The 22,568-nt window shown below is 40.5% G+C and overlaps 1 protein-coding gene across 1 annotated transcript in view; it reads right to left on the reverse strand.

Annotated features, from left to right (window-relative positions):
* The window catches only part of LOC150089075 (uncharacterized), a 64,803-nt gene that overhangs the window by 37,710 nt on the left and 4,525 nt on the right, over window positions 1-22,568 (reverse strand). Inside the window, exons 2-7 of the mRNA XM_090370397.1 lie at window positions 21,479-21,735; window positions 13,962-14,212; window positions 12,957-13,149; window positions 12,643-12,817; window positions 12,354-12,490; window positions 9,827-9,880 (exon numbers count right to left, since the gene is read on the reverse strand). Of these exons, the coding sequence (XP_090226523.1) occupies window positions 9,827-9,880; window positions 12,354-12,490; window positions 12,643-12,817; window positions 12,957-13,149; window positions 13,962-14,212; window positions 21,479-21,735 (1,067 nt within the window). The remainder of the gene's footprint in view (window positions 1-9,826; window positions 9,881-12,353; window positions 12,491-12,642; window positions 12,818-12,956; window positions 13,150-13,961; window positions 14,213-21,478; window positions 21,736-22,568) is intronic.

Below are 22,568 nucleotides of genomic sequence, written 5' to 3' on the forward strand. Positions count from 1 at the left end.
TCAACGCAGTGACTCGTTTACCTATGGAAGTCTGCCATTATCACTGATGGCACTCCTTGCTCAAATTGCTTCGCCCGTCTTCGGATTTCCTTGCCGTGAGGACTTTGCAATTACTTTGCAAATAGTAATTGCAGCTGTGGTTCTCTCAGTGTGGGTTTTGATTTTGGGAATCCTTCCAGTTGTTGCTGGCCCAATTGCTAATAATGCGGGATTTACCTGCAGACGGCGCCTCCGTCGTGAGATTCTCCGTTCCTTGGGTTTGGCATCTCGATGACGTCGGGCTTACATGCCTTTACTGCAGCGTCTCTTCCAGGCAGAGGCACCTCTATCTTCTGCTGGCCTGGCTCCTTACTTGGAGCGATTCTCCTTATGCTCGCCACAGCTGCTGTGCTTATCGATCTTTGATTCTGTTAGCCACTTTGACGTGTTTTCCCCAGAAGAGGGATTCTCTTCTTGGCTTCACAGGAGTATTCTTTGGGGATTTGTGGGAAACCAGTGTAAACGCATTACAGATACACGTCATGGCAAAAAATGTCATATCCATCTGCTTCACTTGTTTAATAGGGAAGCTTCAGCTGACTATAAAAAAAAAGGAGTGTCCAAATAGTTTTTAGATGGATAGTGTAGTCTACATACAAAGCATTCATACCATAAACAGAACCTGAGATTAATTTGCTTTCTGTGTACATCACTCGCTATTTTGCTTTCATCTGCCTTCATCTGGTTGTGGATTGAACGTAACGAAGGGGATTTGAATTTTCGTGTGAAATGATCGATGCAGGATACTCTAAGAGGATGTATTCGAATGCATTAGATCAGATTAGAAAAGGGTTCATTTTTTTTTTCAAAACTAAATATACATTGTATTAAGGCTTAAGGTATGTATCATTTAAGAAATCCAAAATGCGACTGCTACCAGCCCTGTGTACGTTCACTCTGAAAACAGTTCACAGCATACTTCTGTACCACATCACAATTTGCGCGGCGTCCTCAACGGTCAGGTCTTGAGGTCCTGTAGAGGTACGAAAAAAATATCACATCAGCTTACACCCTTGAGATAAAAAAAATAAATAATAATCACAGCTATTTAACACTCACATAATATCACATTACAACTACGCGATATACAGAAATCAAGAAAATTCTTTAAGTTGACGAATGCGCAAAAGAATGAGAAAAATTTCGATCATGAATTTCATGATATCAAGAGAAAAGAGAATGTAATTGTTTTCTTGATGGATATCAAGTCCTTGAGCTTAACATCCGTCAATTGGTACTTATGACGTTATGATGCAGCCAGTTCTACTTTGGAACATAGAACTGGGACAAGTAGGACCAATATCCATCATGCATCTTAGAATGGGTAATCATGGTTGGAGAAAAATGTCTCCGAGCAATGCAAGCCACCCCCGAATCCTGTCTCAGAGACAGGATTCGGGAGTGGTTTGCTTGCATTGCTAATTATCTGCTTCAACGTCCTCTTTCGGCTCTTCCAGCCGAAATTAGCAATGCAAGATAATTAGACCAGCCGTACAGGAAGTATAGATCAGTTCCGAAATTCCAAAACTGATTTGCTCATTTCTTTCATTTGGTATTTTTTAAGATAAAGTCCTGAACTTACTGCTGTTTATATCGATCTATTCGTATTTATTTTTGGCTGTCTGTATTTGTGTACCAAACTGATTGGTTGTACAATTACAGGAATTCAGCTTCTAAGAATATGGGCTAATTTATCTCGGCCACATTTACAGACGTTAGAAGAAATGGTCATCAACAACCATCTTTGGACAGAGAAAATATAAAAAGTTGAACTCTCTCGCTCATTCCCAGAGTTTCGATTTCTCCCATCTTAAAACATCTGTCCATGTTGATTTTATGAACCCAGGTATTACGACATCTGCAGAACACAAACCAATCAATCAACGCTGATTAGAAGTTAGAACTTAAATAGTACAATATTTGCAAATTTTCACGAAGCGTCAAAAGATAGAGACTTCAGCTGATAAACAAACTTTTAACTTATGTTATGTGGTAGGATTAAGTTCTGCAAGAGTAGAAACTGATATCAGTTTGGTTTTGGTTTCGTTAGGCGTCCGAGAGAGATAGGACTCGTAAATATGGCTCCTACATTTTATCTCTTGTCCTACGTGATTTTCAAAAACCATTCAAAGTCGGTGGAGTAAAAAGGAAGGAACTGATAACGCGCGAAACAATTTTATTAATAACTCTGTGTTTGAGTAAGTTGAAGTGAAAATGTTCAAGAAAAAGTTGTAAGAAGGCTGTAATTCATTTAACAAAGAAGTTTCTTTCTTCTGTTTTAGAAAAATAGGGGACTCCGTTAACTTTGAATTTTGAATTTGAAAATTTTGCGTCAGCTACCATTTTTAAGAAAAACGAAACGAAAAACATTTTAAATTTCATTGCAAAACGAATAAAATTTCATTGCAAAACGAATAAAATTTTATTGTAATTAATAATATAGAAAATTAAATATAAAATATTTATTTTTATTTTTCTAACTGATACTGGAGCTTCTCTAAATCAACATCCAATGTGTGTCGGCCAGAATATTTGGACTGCTCTTCCCTAGTCAGCATCTCTCGGTTAGCAAGGTGGTTACGATCATCATCATTCCACACTGTTTGGCGTGGGTTCAAATCTTGTCCTCACAGTGGGTTCTTCTACCGGAAACTCGGATGTTTCGTACAACAAACAGGAAAACCGATCTAAGAATACACACATTTATATAAATTTGCATTTCTCAATGCTAAACTTCAGTTGCTACAACTCAAACCTTCTGTTAAACTTTTCTAGACCCTGTTGAAGTAGCAAACTGTTATTAGTGTCATTAACAATCCTCTCAACCTTTGTATCATCTGCAAACTTCGACACTAAGCCTGATATACCTTCATCAATATCATTGATAAATATCGAAAACAATAATGTGCCCAATACAAAACCGTGGGGTTCTCCACTAATAACATTCATCTACTAAGAGCAGTGTCCACTGATTGCCCCTCAACCATTCCTTTATCCACAGCAGAAACTTGCCTCCATTGGCACACTGATCCAATTTGTGCAGCAGTATCAAAAGCTTTCTTAAAATCCAAGTTTATGATACCAAAATAATTTTTTGCATCCAGTTCCTTTGTGACCACATCGTAGTACCCAATCATTTCCCCCCCCCCCTTTTGGATGGATGTATGGGAAAAAAAAACATATAATTAAAAAAAAAAGTTGTATAATATGAAATGTAATAAAAAAGCCTAAAATCGGAAGAATGCAGAGTGTGAACGAGTGATATGAGTGAAACAAATTGTCTCTCCTAACCCCCCTACGGATTGATTGGTGGGCAAGTGGGCCATTTATGGCCCCCATTCCCATCTAAGCAGACACTATGCTGTGGCTACCTAGCAGGCGTGGTGTGCAATGAAGACATTGGCCAGTTGGGTTTCGACCCCTGGCCTGTGTTGGATAGAGTGTCCAAAATGGAACTCGAACATAAGGAACCTTTCCCCACGAACTTTCATCCCACTACCTGGGGAGGTAGTTCTCACTTCTCCTACCCTACGTGGCACCCTTCCCTCCCTTTGCCTGGTTAGCCACCCTCACTGTCAACTATTAACTCCTACCCCCAGGTCAGCATGGGTATGATGACCCTTCTGTTCCCTTGTCAGCCTAGTGGGCGTCTTCACTACTACTGCTCCCCTCTTTCTCTCTACCACTTTTACCCCTTTCCACTTGCTATTTTTTATTTATTGAGCTCTTCCTATTTGTAGCCTTGGCTACTACAGGGTTTGCCCCACCAGTGCTTTATACTTCCTGCTCTCCGGCTCGCCTCCTGGTGGTGCTGGATGGTAGACTTGATGTTTTTGTGTGAAAACACAGGCTCCTAGGCTAGGAGGCCGGATAAACAGCACAACCAATACAATCTACACGAACACCCATTAACCTACATAAATCTGGCCTTCACACAAGTTTGTATTCATCACATTGCTTGACGCGGAGTTGGGGGTACCACTGGAGCCGCATTACGATTAACACTACACACTATATCCAATCAAATGGGTCAAACTTTCCCTTAACAAACCCATGCTACGCATGAGCCATAACTGCAGACTTGTTTAGATGATCCAACAAACCATTGACTCCATTAATTTCCCTGGAACAGAAGTTAAAGTAACAGGTCTGTAATTACTTGTGCCCCCCTCCATTTGATTTCCCTTTAAATTGGGGACACATTTGCGCATCTGAAGTTCGTGAGGACCTCCCCTAAATCCAACGATGCTCTCATAGTTATGGCTAAGGGTTTGCTTTCTTCATTTGCCGCCGGCTCCTCTAATATAACTAGATAGATCCCATTCACCCCGGGTGCCTTTTTTATGTTTAACTTACAATTTCTACTCCACTTTTCTCTCAGTTATTGCAAAAATCATTTAGATCCCTGTTACAGTTTCATAATCTCGCCTCCACTTCCCTACATAATTCCTCATGTGTGAATGTAGATGCAAATTACTCATTCAGTTTGTCAGCTACCTCAGCAGGTTCTTCAACTATCGAACCATCGATGTCAAGTGGACCAATCTTATTCATCCCCTTTCCTTCTACAGTTTACGTAAGTAAAGAAGTCTTCGTTGTTTTTCTTTGCATCATTTACCAAAGATTTATAATCTGCATTGGCCTGCCAAACCTCCTTTTTGACTTGATTACAGACTAGCTTATAATAACATATGGCTCTGTGTTGAATGATAATTTGTATGTATCCCATGTATTTTTCTTCTCTGCCACGAGTCTCGTTAGTTTATCTGACATCCATTTAGGCCTCAACCTTGAATATAATTTCTTAGTTGGTATGAACAACCTGGTAGCTTCTAAGATTAATTCCTTGAATGCTTCCCATTTAGAATTTGCTGTTAGTAACATTGTCAGATGGTCCCAATGTATAGGATTTAAGAACTACTTGAAACTGTAGTCTTGTTTACGAAAGCAAAAGCCCTTCCTTTTACCCCTGATGGTAGTTAAATCTTTAATTAGATAGTATGAATCAGAGCTCTACTACTCAATATGTTCTACGTTGATAATAATATTAGTAAAAATAATAATAAGAGGAGTTTACCTCAATATAGTGCGTAGAACACTTCCGTATGATACCCTCCAGAAATTAAAACGGAAAAAACGAAAAAATCGAAACTTACCGGTACATTAGAGTAAAATATAAATAATTAAATAATCAACTGAACACAATTCAAATCAATTTAAAACAATTAAAAATCAAATTAACGCAATTAAAAGAATCTAACGAAAATATTCAAAACGATTTTCCTTCCTGAAGCTGCCAACGCTTTTCGACCGTATGTCGTGATCACAGGAATGAAAATTACCGAATCGGGTTAAACCTGAACTTAAATAGAGATTATTTGTCTTCGCGCATGCGCGTAAAGGTCCACGCATCGGAAATCAAATATAGCCGCCGAACATTAACAGAATTTTCGTGTAATTTAATCTCAAACTGCTGACTCAAATTAACCCTGGCGACAATCCCGTTCAGCTCAGCAACAGGATCAATTCCCAGTTTAAGGATCTAGAATTGTACCTGGCAAACTTCAATCTAAAAATCAACCCACTGAAGTCTGCTCAGGTTATATTCTCCCTTAAATCCATGCCGACAGTACTCAACGTTACACTCGCAGGGGTACGAATACCAAACGTTCCCTCGCACTCAGACCTTGGCGTTCTGTTTGACCAAAAGATGTTCTTTGTCAACCAGATCGACAAAATCAGAACCAGATTTTTTCGTCTACGGTGGATCTCAAAGCAGCAGCTGCTACACGTCCGACATCCTGTCACTGTTAAAAGGTTCATCACCTCCACAGTGCAGAAATATGGGCCTCTGCTGCACATACAAACCTCAAGCGGGTGTACACCGCTGAATACTGGTTACTGAAATGGGCCAATAACAAGCTTCGGCTACCTCCCGCTACCACAACCACCATGATGGCACAAGCACTCGACATCCCGAGGTTGAAGTTCCTGATCGTGGAAAAGAGGATGGTCTTCACAGCCAAACTCATCACAGGCCAGATCTATCTAGATGATTTGGAGATATCATCTCCAAATATTTGGAACGCTTGCTCTTGGAGGATTCCACAGCCAAGCCTAAGGTCGGTACCAGCACTCGTGGCTCACCACAACAGGCTTGTACTCACTGAGAGATTTCTTCCCAAGCAGATGCTCGCCGCCCTCAACCGTGTGGACGCCGACATCGACAGCATAATAAGTAAGAAGAAGAACAGACACAACTTTATCAAAGCCCTTGAACCCTGATATATTGCCTAGTTGTATTTATTTCTGTATTTGTGTCTAGCTCTGTGATTTTATGCTGTATTTGTATTTCTGTTGCATTTGTGATCGGTATTTTGTAGCCTTTTTGTATGTGTTCGCTGTATTTTGTAGCCTTTTATATTTGTACGCGGTACTTATCTTATCTATATGTGAACCCCTGGCGCTCGTCGCCGTGATGGGATATTTTGTTCTAACTCTACTTCACAATAAAGATTTATTTATTTATTATTCGAAAAAAATCGACTGGTCCCGGTTCTTTCGGATAACAGGGATTGTACGGTGATATTTGTTAAAAAATTTTATTTCGTGTTGAGAATTATAAGAGGTTTTGATTATCCAGAAAATGTATTTTCCAACTACCAGTAGATTGTATATTTGTACTTAATAAAAAAAAAACCACGAAATCATAAAATTTATGCAAGATGGGCTACATATTGCTGCTGATATATCGTCATACAGAAAACAAATAAACTTTTCAAAGGCTTAATATTTTGAATGAGTTCTTGGGAAATAAATACCATCCTTTTGCTTCTGTTTATAATTGAGTAAACAAAATCACAACAGAACAGAAAGCTTCCAATTGCAAAGAGTTCAAAGGATTTTCTTACCAGTGGCGCATTCGACGGTTAGGCCTAACGCTATCAACAGCAGCAAATTCATCTTCAGATTTTTCTTTCTGGACTGAATTTCTTGCACCGCGTTTCAGTTAACTGACTGTGAAACTGCTGTGTTTTGAGTAGTTATGTGGGGAGTGTGCTTCAGATACCAACCTGTCCAATAAGAGATGGTGTTGATATTTGTGGCACGCATCCGACAAGATAACCCACAAGAAGATGTCACACGATTTGTCGACCAGACAAACCAAAACCATGTTGGTGAGCCTCAGAAATATGACATTAATGGATAGCAAAGTCTATTATTCATGAACTGGCTGGGGATGGGTGAATCTCCACTCTGCAGGAGAAACTCCAGTACGATAGGAGTGTAAGAGGAGATACGTACTAGAAGTTACCCGAAGACAAGGGTTTGAAAGGTAAAAATATAATAATAAACAAAAACGTAAAGGAGTAATATAATTATTCATACTAGCTATGTGCTTGTTTAATCGTTCATTTACTTATATTATTATTATTTTTAATCTTTCAAAATTCCATAGCCATTTTTTAAATTGAAATAGTTATAGCTCCGTAAACATTTAGATATATTACTCTCCAAAAGTACCTGGACACACGTCAGTTTCACATTGACGTCACTGTCACTTACTTTAACAGCGCGATTAATCTCGCTTTGGCAGCTGTGATACATTCACCCTTGCTGAGCAGGTTTACTACCCCTACCCCCAACGAATCATAGACTGCAGCCTGCATAGTTCTCCATTTTCATTGCAATAGTAACCAGTTGGCTGCCGACGTACGACGTCTTTGGTCTGGCCCTCACCCGATGTTCCACTTCACGCCATAAGTGTTCCTTCTGATTGAGATCAATTGGAATTCGTAACGACTTATGCACATTAATTTCAATGAACCATTCTCGAACAGCACCGGCGATATAGCGTGGGGCATTATCCTGCTGCAACAAACAGTCACCATCTTCCACACACCAATGGAAAAGGCCCGGATTCTATTTCCTTTAATGACACGATGAATTTTTACGGGATTTTTTCCAAAACGTGGTTGAGTTTATTGGTACCAAGAGAGGTTCTCATGTTTTATTTTCCCTGAAAAACGGATTTTTCGTCCAGAAAGCAGACAAATCGACCACAGAATACACATAATGTACTGATATAATACAGGGTCATTGAAAAAGGTGTCCGTGATTTCCTTTTTAATTATCTTCGGAAATATTTGCTGTGATTGTAGCAGCAAACAGTGTGGTAACTCACTAAGTTTTATTGAACACCTCGACAATGACCTTGGCTGCGCCTTGAGTGTGCGCAGAATGACTCCTACGTGCACCGCCTCAGTCAGTGTCAGTAAGATGGTCACCGTGAAACTGAAAGCGTTTCCTTAGGAAACTGGCAGTGTAGACATTAAGAAATCACAGGCCGACTACCAACTGCACTTTCTGTTGACGGTGGTCATCTTACTGACACTGACTGAGGCGGTGCGCGTAGGAGTCATTCTGCGCACACTCATTGGTTGAAGTGTCAAATAAAACTTAATGAGTTACCACACTGTTTGCTGCTACGATCACAGCAAATATTTCCGAAGATAATTAAAAGGGAAATCACGGACACCTTTTTCGATGACCCTGTATACTGATATTTTACAATATATGCCTGATAACCTTAGTTTCTTTAGAGATTAATATATACATACACGCACTCCTTCCCTTTTAATGCAGTGTAGTTTACCTATGCTGGTCTGTAATTATCACTGATGGGACTCCTTGGTGAAAATGGTCTCACCCGTCAGTGAGAGTTCCTTGCTGCGGGATTCTGCTGACACTGGATTGGTTTCCAGCTTTGAATTTCTTCAGAGGATCCTCGGCTGGCCTGGGACCTTCCCAGGCGATATCCCGATGCTGCCTGCGGTCCCCGGCCATCATGGAATTTTCTCTGCCCTCTGAAACTTGTGGAACTCTTGCTGACACTGGGGTTCTCCCAGTGTCAGCAACTCTTGTTGTTCTGAGACTTGCCAGAGAAAGAGAGTTCTTAGATTTGATTTGGGAACACTTCCACCTTCTTGCTGGCCCGATTGCTAATAATGCGGGATTTACCTGCAGACAGCGCCTCCCTCGTGAAATTCTTCGTTTCTTGGGGCTTGGCATCTTGCTGACGTCCTGCTTAGCTGGCATGGAATCATTGCCTCCACTGCAGCGTACATTCCAGGCAGAGGAACCTCTATCTTCTGCTGGCATGGCTCCTTACTAGGCGGATCCTCTTTATTCTGTTAGCTATGTTGACCCATTATCCCCAGAAGAGGGATTCTCTTCTTGGCACAGAGGAGTATTCTTTGTGGATTTGTGGGAAGCCGGTGGAAACGCATTACAGATACACATCATGGAAAAAAATGCCATACCCATCTGAGTCACTTGTTTTTAGGGAAGGTCCAGCGGACTATGAAAACAGGGGTGTCCAAATACTTTTCGGATGGACAGTGTACTGTACATATACGGCAAGCAATAAAAAATCAAATATTTATTTTCTATTCTTACCATAAACAGGACCTGAGATTAATTTGCTTTCTGTGAAAGCAAGTTAATAAAGTTAAATAACGCTTGCTATTTTACTTTCTTCTGCATTCCTCTGGTTGTAGACTGAACTAATGAAGGCGATTCGTATTTTCGTGTGAAATCAGGAATATGATCGATGCAGGATACCTTAAGAGGTTGTATTTGAAAGTATTAGTTCAGATTAGAAAAGGGTGTATTTTATTTCAAAACTAAATATACATTGTATTAAGGCTTATCGTATGCGTCATTAAGAAAACCAAAATGCGACTACCCTCAGCCCTGTGTACTCTGGAAACAGTTCACAACATACTTCTGTACCACATCACAATTCGGTCACCCTCCTCAACGGTCAGGTCTTGAGGTCCTGCAGAGATACGAAAAAAATATCACATTAGCTTTACACCCTTGAGATAAAAAAAATATAATAATGACAGCTATTTAATACTCGTATAACATCACCTTACAACTATGCGATATACAGAATACAAAAATCAAGAAAATTATTTAAGTTGTCGAATGCGCGAGAGAATGAGAAAAATTTCGATCGTGAATTTCAGATGTCATGGGAATAGAGAATGCAATAGTTTTCTTGATGGATGTCAATCCCTTGAGGTTAAAATCCATCAAGTGGTACGTTTGATTCAGTCAGTCTACCTTGGAACACAGAACTGGGACAAGTAGTCCCAGTTCTGTGTTCCAAGGTAGACAGAACTGGGACAAGTAGTCATCAGGAATCATAAAATGGGGAATTCAATGCCCTGTTCCAATTAAACTGGTTCCCTGATGAGTTTCATTTGCTAAACGTTGACCTTAATCCTCAACCTATTGCTGTTTATGTCGATCTGTTTACTTTTAGCTGTCTGTATTTATGAACTAACCTGATTGGTTGTACAATTGCAGGAGTTCGGGCTAACTTATTTTGGCAACATTTACAGACGTAAGAAGAAGTGGTCACCACCAACCACTTCTGGAAAGTGAAAATACAAGAAGTGACAAACTAACCAATCAATGCTTATTAGAAGTTAGGACTTAAAAGTGGATTCGCCTCCAGTCCCAAAGGGTGCCTCCAATTTTTTGCATCATGTCAACATCGTTTTAACTTATATTTCCTTTCACTGCCAATAATAGTTTAATAATAAATCGGTCAACTACTGAGTGCCGGGCACTCAGGATGAAGGATCCGTAGTGACGAATGGTCGTTAGTGTAGTATCTCAAATAGAGAGATTTATGATAACTGAAAAAAGTTTATAGTATCCCGACTTGACCTAAAACTGAGGAATTAACGAAAACGTTGTCTATTTGAGTCTTTCCAATTGTGAATGACAAGGGTGGGAGAAGCGATTAAAGTCTTAGGGGAGAAGCGACTACCAGGTGAGGTCAGTGCAAGACTCCCCACCACCGCCGCCTCAACACTGGCTCTCTGAGTACCTCCTTGCCGGGACAACTCCAGCTTTGAAAATTGTTAAAAAATACTTCTCGTCGCAAAATTTATAAATGACCCTTATAGAATTATGAACTAACTATTTAGCAACTTTTTTGTCACCCCCCTACATTTTACCCCCATTTCTCAGACAAAGTTTTGTCAACAACGATCAATATGGCATTATGTTGGCCCGCATGATGTACAAACCCATGCAAAATTTCCAAGTCAAAAGGTTGAGTGGTTCCAGAGATACAATGCTGTGACAGATGGATGGACAGACAAGCGAGTGACATTATAAGGGTCCTACATTAGACTATGGATCCTTAAAACGCAAATGTTGAACAATCCATTAAAAAATTTCATCTCTTTCTTCGAACGGTGGGTTGAGTGAAATTCAATATAGCAAAATGTTTGCAAATTGTCATAAAGCGACAAAGGATAGAAACTTTAGTGATAAACAATAAATTTTAACTTACGTTATGTGGTAAGATTAAGAAGATAAAGTTCTTCAAGAGCAGAAAGTGATATCAGTTTGGTTTTGGTTTCGTAAATCGCCCGAGAGAGAGAGAGAGAGAGATAGCACTTGTAAACATGGCGCCTACATTTTATCTCTGGTCCTACGTGATGTACAAATACCATTCAAAATAAGTGGTATAAAAAGGAAGGAACTGATAAGGTGTAAAAGAATACTATTAATACTGTTTGCTAAAGTGAGTGCACATGAACACGTTCAAGTAAAAGTTGTAAGAAGGCCTTAATTCATTTAACAGCCAAACAGAAGTTTCTTTCTTCTGTTTTGGAGAAAGAGGTTACTCTATTAACTCTGAATGCTGAATTCAAATCTGAATTTGAAAATTTCGTGTCAGCCAACATCTTCAAGAAAAATGGAAACGAAAAACTTTATAAAAACATTGCAAATTTCATTGTAATTAATAACGTACAAAATTAAATATAAACTATTTATTATTCATTTTCTGACTGATACTGGAGTTTCTTTAAATCAACGTCCAATAGGTGTCGACCAGAATATTTGGACTGCTTTTCCCTGGTAAGCTGCCCTCGTGGGTAGCACAGTTGTAAGATCGCCCTCCTCTCCACACCGGATGGAAAGGGCATGAGTTCAAATCCCGTCGATGACGTCAATAATTTTTATGGATGTTTTTTCACAAAGTGACTGAGTTAGTCGGTCTCAGGCGATGGTGGCATGGCTTTTTTATCCCGGAAACTGAGGATTTTCTTCCAGAAAACAGAAAATAGACCACAGCGAGCAATTTAGAGACAGTGTATATGATGCTCCTAAAACCCAACAACAAAATCAAAAGACATAAAGGCTTCACTCAAAAGTTCATCAGCAAGTATTTGTGCGGAAGATTGTCTTATTACAGCTTAACTAATTTAATGGGACCAACTCACCTTTCTCGCATTTTTCGAGGTTGAGTGATTTTTGGTGCTTTTTGTACAAAAGCCAAGCAAGGCCATGTTCAACATCATTGGGAACGCCAGCTAAGGAGTAGATGTAAGGACCCTCATCTGTCTCCTTGTATTCGAACCTGCAACAAATAAAACACATTTCTGTGAATCTGAGAGTTTTTTTGGACATTTCTTTTACTGAACATTTATTTAAGAAAAGAAATTAAAAAACTGATTCGAATTGGATCTATATTTAGTCAAGCTAAACTAGTTTCAGTGCGTTACTTCATACCTAAATTTTGGGTCCATTTTTGCAGCCAACTTCATAACATCAAAGAATGAAGTAGTTACTGGTACGCGCAGCAGGAGGTTATAGGCACGGTCCACTTTGTCCCCAAATCTAATGATGTATTCCACGTGGGTCTTTAGTCCTAACTTCTTCTGTAAATCTTCCCAGAGTTCGTCACCTGTGGTGGTTAAAGTGGCCATAATTGAATGATTGAATAATAATATACTTACACGCAAATTTTTCAAAATTAATTAATTGCAATTTAAAAGCTTGAAACAAACAAAAATACGCACATTTTGGAGACAATTGAAACTCACTTGTTTTATTGTCGAATTCTGAGCAGTTGACTTCCCTGAGGTCGAGGAGACTGGAATCCCTGAGAATCGGCAGTACGGAGAAGGTAGCGAGAGCAGTTCCGAACGATCCATCCCTCTGCTGATGGGACAAGAGATACGATGCAGCTGATCGCACATCCCAGCCTAAACCAACATCTCCTGCAGCAAACAGCGTCTGGAAAAGCATGAGGAGAAAACAACAGAAATTGTCACAGAAAAAAAACGTCCTGCCAAAAAAGAGTGGACGGATTTAACTTAAAAATTTCATACATACCTGTGATGTATATGGACGTAAGCAATTAGCAAGTCCAGCTGATCGGCAGCAGAACGTTCAATCGCATCCATGCTACTACTCTGACAAGAATCTGAAGATACAACAAAAACGTCAGTAAGTAGGTAATTAAATCGGTCAACGAATGACCATCTAACAGTGTGCAATGAATTTAACACGCTTATGGGGACGTTGTGTACAACTAACTTTGAAAGGGATTGGATCATTCGGATGTCAGGTGCTGGATGACAAATACGACAAGTAGTGTTCGAGTGGGCAGTAATGTCAGACAGATCGGCAACGTGGGTACAAGAAAGTGCTCGGACCTTAAAGGCACATCGGCTGCAAGACATTATATTGAAACCATTCAAAAATATGCGAGTCTGCCCCTTCGTCCCAAAGTAGATGAATCCATAGATCTTTGAGTTCAGAGATTCTTTTGAGGCCACCGGTGATCGGATCCAATCAGTCGATCCTTTACAAAGTCCATCAGATGCATATAACGTCGCCTGCGCGTATTAGAGGGATTACACACAGACATTATGAACGTTGACGCATTTTTATGGCTCCAGAGGATGACAAGTTAACTGTTTACGTCCTTATATTTCACAGTTATGCACGCAAATTTTCAGGTAAACACGCTGATTTTTCTAGATGAAATAATTAGATAAGTGATGAATTGTGTATTTTCCAGCCAGCCAATGGACCGTACTCACCTGTATTGCAAGAGCAGTAGTGTACACATTCCCAAACCCTCCATCGGGAAGTTGAAGAGCCCTAATGTAAGGAAGTCTTTGAAGTACCACATCTTCTAAGCTATCTGTAGTGGAGTAATTGCTAGGGAATTCTTCCCACGATGCGGCAGTCATCAACACACTACTCGAATTATGGGCCTCCTGAATCCTTTTTCTAATGGTCGTTGTGTTTGCGATGCAGGTCAAAGAAAGCAACGACAAAATCTTAAAATCTGAAACGGAAAAGAATGCTATTACTCCTTAATGACATTCATCCATGTACAGATTCACCCATTGACACTTAGTCGAGTATCATATTATTCTAAGAAAATCAGACCATCACACAGAGATTTTCGTCACAAACAATATTGTCACAGAATAATATTATCTATAGACAACATTATTATTTGACAAAAAATGCCTGAGAGGACACAAAAATGGCTGACAGAAATTTGCTTCATTTTGTGATTAAATTGGTCGGACACGAATTTCCTTGGAAATTGAGTTTTTCATCCAGCCAAAAAGGGGACCAATCATAGAACAATCAAACTGCCAATTATGCAAAATGTGCGATGTCTTGAACGCATGCTTAAAATTATTTCAAAATTTTAAATCTTTACAAATGTTTGGAGAGTTATTTGGCTTCAAGCAGTGGAAGTTATTTTCTAATCACGCTGTACGCTTAGCTCCAAAAAAGTGTTGGGACAGACGCACTAGAGTAACTACCCTTTTTCGCGCCCGGAGGTAAAGAACATGTTCGGGCCCCTAAAGGGCCCGAGCCGGAGGAAATTGCCTTGCCTGCCTACATGGTAGCTACGCCACTGGACAGACGTAGTTTCATAACCACCAAGTATACAAGAAACATTTCTCGCTACCAAATAAATAAGAACGAAAAAAAAATAAGAATGTACATTTTTAAGTACTTTAAATACTTGTCTTAAGATTAAACAGGCCTCCAAATCCGATATTCATGATATCGGATTTCGTGAATATCGGATAAGATTTAAATTGCTGTTTTAACCGGACAAACGGAAAACAAACGTTTTTTGTAGTGGAACACTTTAATAGAATAAAGTAAGAAAACAAATGAAAACAATTTAGAACAGAAGCCTTCAAATCAAGGAGATTTTCCTTCATTTGATTATACGTCATTACGAAAACAAAGAATGCCCGGTCGTGGCCATGTGAGGTAAAGAGCCACCGTTTATAAACCAGTGCATGACCATCCCATAAAGGTCCTGGAGCGGTGGGGGTCCAGTGTCAACAGCCTAGTTTACAACTGTTTAAAATCTAAGACGATTTCTAAAACTACACGCAACTGGGTGTCAACTTCCCCAGTTCTACGGACTGCCAAAAGTCCACAAGCCGACCAATTGTCCCCTTACGACCAATTCTCTTGTTGCAATTCTCCCACGTATGAACTATCGAAGTTAGTGGCTGGACTGCTGTCACCACTTGTAGGCAACACCGACTGCACAGTTTCGAACAGTGGAGAGTTCTTGCATCTGATTTCAAACCTTACCATCTCTGAAGATCAAGTCATGGCCTCGTTTGATGTTGTTTCTGTTCACTTCAGTCCCAGTTGAACAAGCCGTCACATGCGCCAGGCAACTATTTGACAGCGACTCCACTCTACCAAGTAGAACCTCATTGTCCGCTGAGGACATTTGCGCTGCCCTTAGCTTGTGTTTGACCGCTAGTGTGGTCATGCTCGGTGACTCCCTGTTTAGGCAGGTCCATGGACCACAAGGACTACAGCACGGCCATGAGTGCCCCCGTCAGCTCTGTCATGGTGAATATTGCCACGGAAGAGCTGAAGGACCGCACATTCTTGAACTTACCAGAACCAATCACCATTTGGTGCCGCTACGTCGATGATGTGTTTGTAATAATCCCTTGGGGGGGGGCTCGGAAAACCAACTTCTACAACACCTCAACTCTCTGTCGCCCTGTATCCAGTTCACCATCGAGCTAGAGCTGCACAATGCCCTCTCCTTTCTGGATGTTCTAATCCGGCGCGAGGGCACTCACTTAAGAACCGTGATCTACCATAAACCAACGTGTGCTGGCAAATTCACCAAAGATTGGCACATGCCCACAGCCAGCTACTCAGTACTGCCTGCACCCTTTTGGCCCATTCCTGGACCAGTTCGCGCGGACGAAAGATGTGATGAGGTTATCAGAATAAAGACGTATCTGTCCAAGTGTGGCTGTCCTACTGCCCTAGACAAGTGTGATCTGCAGGCCCGTGAACGAGCAGTACACCCTAGCGCCTCCCAAAATGATAACACAATCTCGACCGCCCTCGACCTCAACTACAGCCTATCGAAATGTTCTGCTAATTTCATGTTTGTGGAAGGACGACATATTGCCAAATCTGTGTGTGTGTGTGTGTGTGTGTGTGTGTGTGTGTGTGTGTGTGTGTGTGTGTGTGTGTGTGTGTGTGTGTGTGTGTGTGCTCGATGTAAGGAGTGAAAGGATGTGAAGCGCCAATTTAGCGTAGTTATAGGCTTATAGGCCTCTATGAGAGCTTGAAGAACACGGTGGATGCCCTCGAACGATTTAAATTGAGGGCCTTGCACTTGATCATGAGGCAACACAGGGGCTATCTCCAAGTGAGAATGCGCTGGTCCCACGGGAGCTACACTGGTGCGCAAAACTTAAGGAACCTTTAGAAATAGTCCAACACTATTTGTAAAGGGTAGAACCACAAAATCTTTACTTAAAGTACTCTTTAACTGATGAGAGTAGATTCAGTCTCAGCTGACTCTGGACGTCAGCTAATCTGGCGAGAGGTTGGCACACGGTATCACCCCGCAAACTTCACCGAAAGGGATCGATATGGCGGTCGAGGTGTTCTCGTCTGAGAAGGCGTACGTACACAACTCCAGATACTGGAAGGCGGTATTGTAACCGGTGCACGCTACTGTACTGAGCCAACCCTTCCCCATGTGTGTCTGTTCCGAGGTGCCATTGCCCCGAGTTCGTGTTTATGGATGATAACGCCACACCCCATCGTATTGCAGCTGTTGATATGCTTTTGGAAAGTGAGGACATTGTTCGTATGGATTGGCCTGCCCGTTCCGCCGCCGATCTAAATTCTATCGAACACATATGAGGGGAGGGCTCTGGGGAGACGCCTAGCTGCACGTCCACACCCACCAGAATATGGTCATCAGCTGAAGATGGCGCTGACAGAGGAATGGACGATGTTACCGCAAGAACTTATCAACAACATTATTCCAAGTATGGATAGGCGATGCATCGACATTAGGGGTGGCCATATCTCCTACTGAGGACCACCTCTTCCCTTTGTTCCATCTTTGGCAGTGATGCATCTGTATCATGGCAGCCAGTGCTATGTTGCCATTTTTGAATAAAGTCCCTCTGTACCGTTTTGTTTCCGTTGTTGTGTCGGTGTTGTTTCCTTCATCATTTCTGTACCTCACGAGGTTCCTTTGCTATACTTTTCTCATATCCAGGCCACTGCTATGAGAAGCTACAGGAAAAACCTGACTGGTCCTTAAATTTTGCACACCACTATAGTTATTATCTGTGACTATTTTATTTAGATAGTCTGCGCGTGTAGCACATTGGTATCGCCACTGTCCTTCCCGCACCGAAGCGAGGAACTTTAATGGGCTTTTTTTCACCCTATGACTGAGTTAATCGGTCTGGAACGTAGATAGCAAGGCTTCTCCTCCCCCCACCAGAAACTGGGGTTTTTTTTTCCAGCAAAACCGGCAAATCGACCAGAGAACACACGCAATTTACAAACACAAAACATACATGATTAGATGTAATCAATTACGGGTAACCCCAATATAATAATCAATGTACAAAAAGGATAGGTTGTATACTTTTCAGGGGCAAAGTTGATGACGCTCTGGGGCAGATATCATGTTTTAAGGGCACAAAAGGTGATTGGTTGTACACGTCGAGACTAATGGCATTAAATGTAGGTGATCTGCAGACTTACTTAACAAGTGCAGGTTAATTTTGAAAAAAGTCGCGAGTTAGGGTTGGATGTGAAAGTGTCTGCAATTCTACCCAGACACGATAGGAGGGAGTATGTGATGAGAGATTTGTCGATCAATTTGGCCCTGGAGAGAGATTGAGCAGGGCTCTTTGGGTAGAATTTTTATCAGCCTGATCTGTGCTTGTTAACAGGAGAGACTGCTTCTACAGGGATGGGATACACTTAAATAGAATGGTACAAGATTATTTGCTGATGCTATCGAGGCAACGTTAGGTGGGTAGCCTTCGGGAGGGGTACATCGAACAGTAGATTAACAATGGCTGCAGGCTGAGGTGAAAGTGGTCCTTGCACTGCTATTGGAATGAGCAGCCTGGAAAGCAAGGTACTGAGGATTTCTAGAACTGCAGGAACAAGTAATTTCGTGGCCTGTGTTCGGGTAACCAAGTAAAAACAGGTTAATGTATACTTACATCTACACCAATGCGGGAGTATAGTAAGTAAATTTGATGAATTTGTAGTGCTGGTGAAGACTTCAAAGGTGGATGGTGTTGGGACATTAGAGACGTGGTGTAACACTGATATAAGCAATGCTGAACAATGTGGGGTGTACCATAGTTTTTAAGAAGCACATAGAATTCCAGTGCATCCGGTTAACATGTGTGGCCATTGTAATGTTGAGTCAGTTTGGTGTGACAAAGGCACTGGAAAACAAAAATGAGAGTAGCAGTGTGTTATAGGCTTAATGATTCTGATGACTGAAACGAACAACTGTACAGAGAAATAGAGTGGGCCAATAAATCAGAATGTCTTATAAAGCAAAACTTATATTAAGGATTTACTGGATGATCCTTTTCTACAGCAACATATGAGAGAAGGAACCAGAGGGAGTAATACTCTTGATCTGATTATCAGTAGTGATTTTTCATGAATTAAGAATTTGCGGATAAAGGAACCACTTGGTGACAGTGATCACAATGTACTGATATGGGAATTAAAGATGTGACTACCATCAAGGCTAAAGGGAAGGGCTTTTTCTTCCGTAAAGGTCACTATGCTGGAAATAGGCAGTTTTTAAATTCTATACAGTGGAACCAAGTGATGATGTTACCCAGCAAATTACAAATGGGAAACCTTCAAGGAAATAATCATGGTAACCATTAGGCTTTTCATACCAAATATGAAATACTGTTCAAGGTTTAGGATTAAATGAATGTCAGATGAACTCATGAGACTCGTTGCAGAGAGAAAAAAATGCATGGGATGAATATAAATCATCAGGTGACACAAAAACCTATGGTAGATAGAAGATAGTCTGTAATCAAATCATAAAGGAGATTAGGCAGGCAAAGGCGGATTACGAGAAATCCTTGGCAACGGATGCAAAGAAAAACAGCAAAGACTTCTTTACTTATGTAAACTCTAGAAGGAAGGAAGAGGATGAATCAGATTGGTCTACTTGATATCGATGGTTCAACTGTTGTTGATGCTGCTCAGATAGCTAAGAAACTGAATGATTATTTTGCATCTACATACACACATGAGGAATTCTGTAGGAAAGTGGAGGCCAGAAGATTATCAAACTATAACAGGGATCTAAATGACTTTGCAATAACTGAGAGCAAAGTGGAAGATAAATTGTTGAAGTTAAATGTAAGAAAGGCACCTGGGGTGGATCGGATCTGTCCAGTTATATTAAAGGAGGCAGCAAAGGGTAAGCAAACTTTTAGCCATAAGTATGAGAGCATTCAGGGGAAGTCCCCACGACTGGAGGTGTGCAAATGTATCACCCAATTCACAAAGGGGGATCAAAGGGTTACACGAGTAATTACACGACCTGTTAGTTTAACTTCTGTTGAGGGGAAAATAAAGAAGTCACTTGTTTAAAAAGCGGTGCAGATTATCTAGAGAAGACTGCAATTATACTTGAAACACAGCATGTATTTGTTAAGGGGAAATCTTCCCTGACCAATATGATTATATAGTATGATGTGGTCACAAAGGAACTGGATGCAAAATAATAATAAAATAATTTTGATATCATATATTTGGATTTCAAGAAAGTTTTTGACACTGTTGCAAATGAAAGACTACTGCACAAATTGGAGCAGTGTGGCATTAAGGGAAAGTTGCTTCTATGGATAAAGGGATGGCTGAGTGGGAGAAGACAGAGAGTGGTAATCAATGGGCACAGCTCGTCGTGGATTAATGTTATTAGTGGAGTCCCACAGGGTTCGGTGTTGGGTCCACTGTTGTTTTGTATATTTATCAATGATATTGATGAAGGTAATCAGGCTTAATGTCAAACTTTGCAGATGATACAAAGGTTGGCAGGGTTGTCAAGGACACTAATGACAGTACGCTGCTGCAACGGGATCCGGAAAAGTTGAGCAGATAGGCTGAGAGGTGGCAACTGAAGTTTAACATTAACAAACGCAAAGTACTGCATTTGGGTAGCAATAACCGCAGAGCAACATACTAACTGCGCAATACCACACTCAGGTCAGTGATGATTGAAAACGACTGGTGGGGGGGGGGCAATTCTGCCTGATATGAAGTTTTCAGAGCAGCTCATGGGGTGTTGTCCATAACATATAGAAACTTTTCTAGCAGAGATAAGGAGGTGATTATCCCCTTGTATAAGGCAAGGGTTAGGCCACACCGGGAGTACTGCGTACAGGTCTGGAGGCCTCATTTAAGAAAGATGTAGAGTTGCTTGAAAGAGTACAGAGAAGGGCAACGGATTGGTGAGTGGAACAAAGGGTTGCTCTGACGAAGAAAAAGCTTCAGTTCCGGAAATTGCAGCGTCTGGAGATTAGGAAACTGAGAGTCGATCTGATTGAGGAATATATTGTCTTGAACGGTTTGAACATGCTCAATACTGATGGGATTCTTCCACTTGCTTCCTGAAAGGAAAAAAAATTCAAATTGAAAGATAGATGTGCGAAAAATGGCCTTTAGGCAGCCAGTGGTCGATTGCTTTCATCTGTCGTTGGAAGTTGATAGCTGAAATAAATTCAAGAAAGAATTGGACGAACATTTGGAGCAAATCGATAGGTGAACGGGAAGGTTTTTTTTTTTTTATTCTTTTTGAATTGGCTGATGCTGTATAAGCTTGCTTTCTTGCATCATATGTTACATGCTATGCTAATTTCTTCAGCTTTATTATCTGGGAAATTTTCGTAATTAGGAATTTCGTTGTGCCCAACAATTACATTTACCATTCTTTTATTTCTCTGTTTGTCCTAGTTATACTTCATAGTTACTTCTGCTTTATCAATCTTATTTTTGTATTTGGGTATTTGTGTTTTTAGCATAGGCCTAAACTAAAAATTTGAGTCTACATTTCACTTTTTTGTATCTCGTATATGTAGTTGTGCTTGATAAACTTCTCTCTAATCAACCATTAGGAGTACATGTTACAGATAGCGATGCCTTATGGTGATATCCGTCTTAACTCTAACGTAACTTTAAACGGCCAGATTCAATATGGTAAACTTGCTGACAAACGAATGATACTCACCTGTATAGTAAGGATGATTATCAGCATGCACGGATTCCAGAAGACGTGCAATCTGCTGGGATGTTGGTTTCTCTCCAGCAATACAAAGAGATAGCATTACCATGGGGATGTTGAAGATTGTGGTCGTATTCTTGAAGGAAGACTTCAGATATTCCACTAAATCGAATCCATGAAAATCGTATGGATTACGGCACATGGAAATAAGTGCCCGGACATATTGAGCCAACTCTACGGTGGTCAGAGGATTCACGTGGCTCCTGGAAAAGAAACTGAACTATTCAGAGGCATATGAAATACAGAATATTAAAATATCTACCAGGTTAGTTCTCTGTGTGTTATAAAAGGAAGACTTCTACTTCATTTAAAATTACTTAATCTGCAGGAATTTTAACTCCTAAAGATTTCTTCTCTGAAAAACCAATCCAATAAGAAATAGCACAAATCTGCATGGTTTTCGCCGCTTGTAAATTAATAGCTGTTTTATCGCTGATTTCAGAAATGCTATTCGTTTTTTTCTATCACTTGCCGTGTTTTCACCAATCACTTAAGTTGATGTCATGTCATGAGTGGTATTATTGAATGTATTAAGTTAGGAGTAAATGCTGGGCATTTGTAAATCTTCACATGTTGGCAACACTGTCTTTAGTCAAGTGATAAATGACTGAACGAGTCAAGAAATAAACGGCTGAAGACATTATTGGCAACGCTGTCTTCAGTCATTTTTTTCTTGATCATGACAGGTCCACGCAGTAGTATTTATCAATGTAAGCTCAGTTAATTTTTGAGGTTATCGTGTCAACATTGTGACGAAAAGTAAGTAAAATGTCTTCACGCAAGTGTTTGCACAATCCGAACTTATTTTGGTATATATCTGGAAGTTATCTTCAAGAAAATACAAGATATTATAGAAATTGCAACGTGTGCATATTGTTGAGTTTGGACTGAATGTGCATCTTTCTGGAGATTGGATAGCTACATCTCTATTCCTCAGGAAGGCAAATCTTAGTCGTTTAGATGATTCTTGGAGATGGTGGGCCGTTGAACGGCTTTCTGCCAGGCACTCGCAAGCAGAAGTGGCAGGTTGGATTCG

This window comes from Mastigoproctus giganteus, chromosome 3 (assembly GCF_048544385.1).
Source record: "Mastigoproctus giganteus isolate SK-2022 chromosome 3, ASM4854438v1, whole genome shotgun sequence".
Classification (NCBI taxonomy): Eukaryota; Metazoa; Arthropoda; class Arachnida; order Uropygi; family Thelyphonidae; genus Mastigoproctus; species Mastigoproctus giganteus.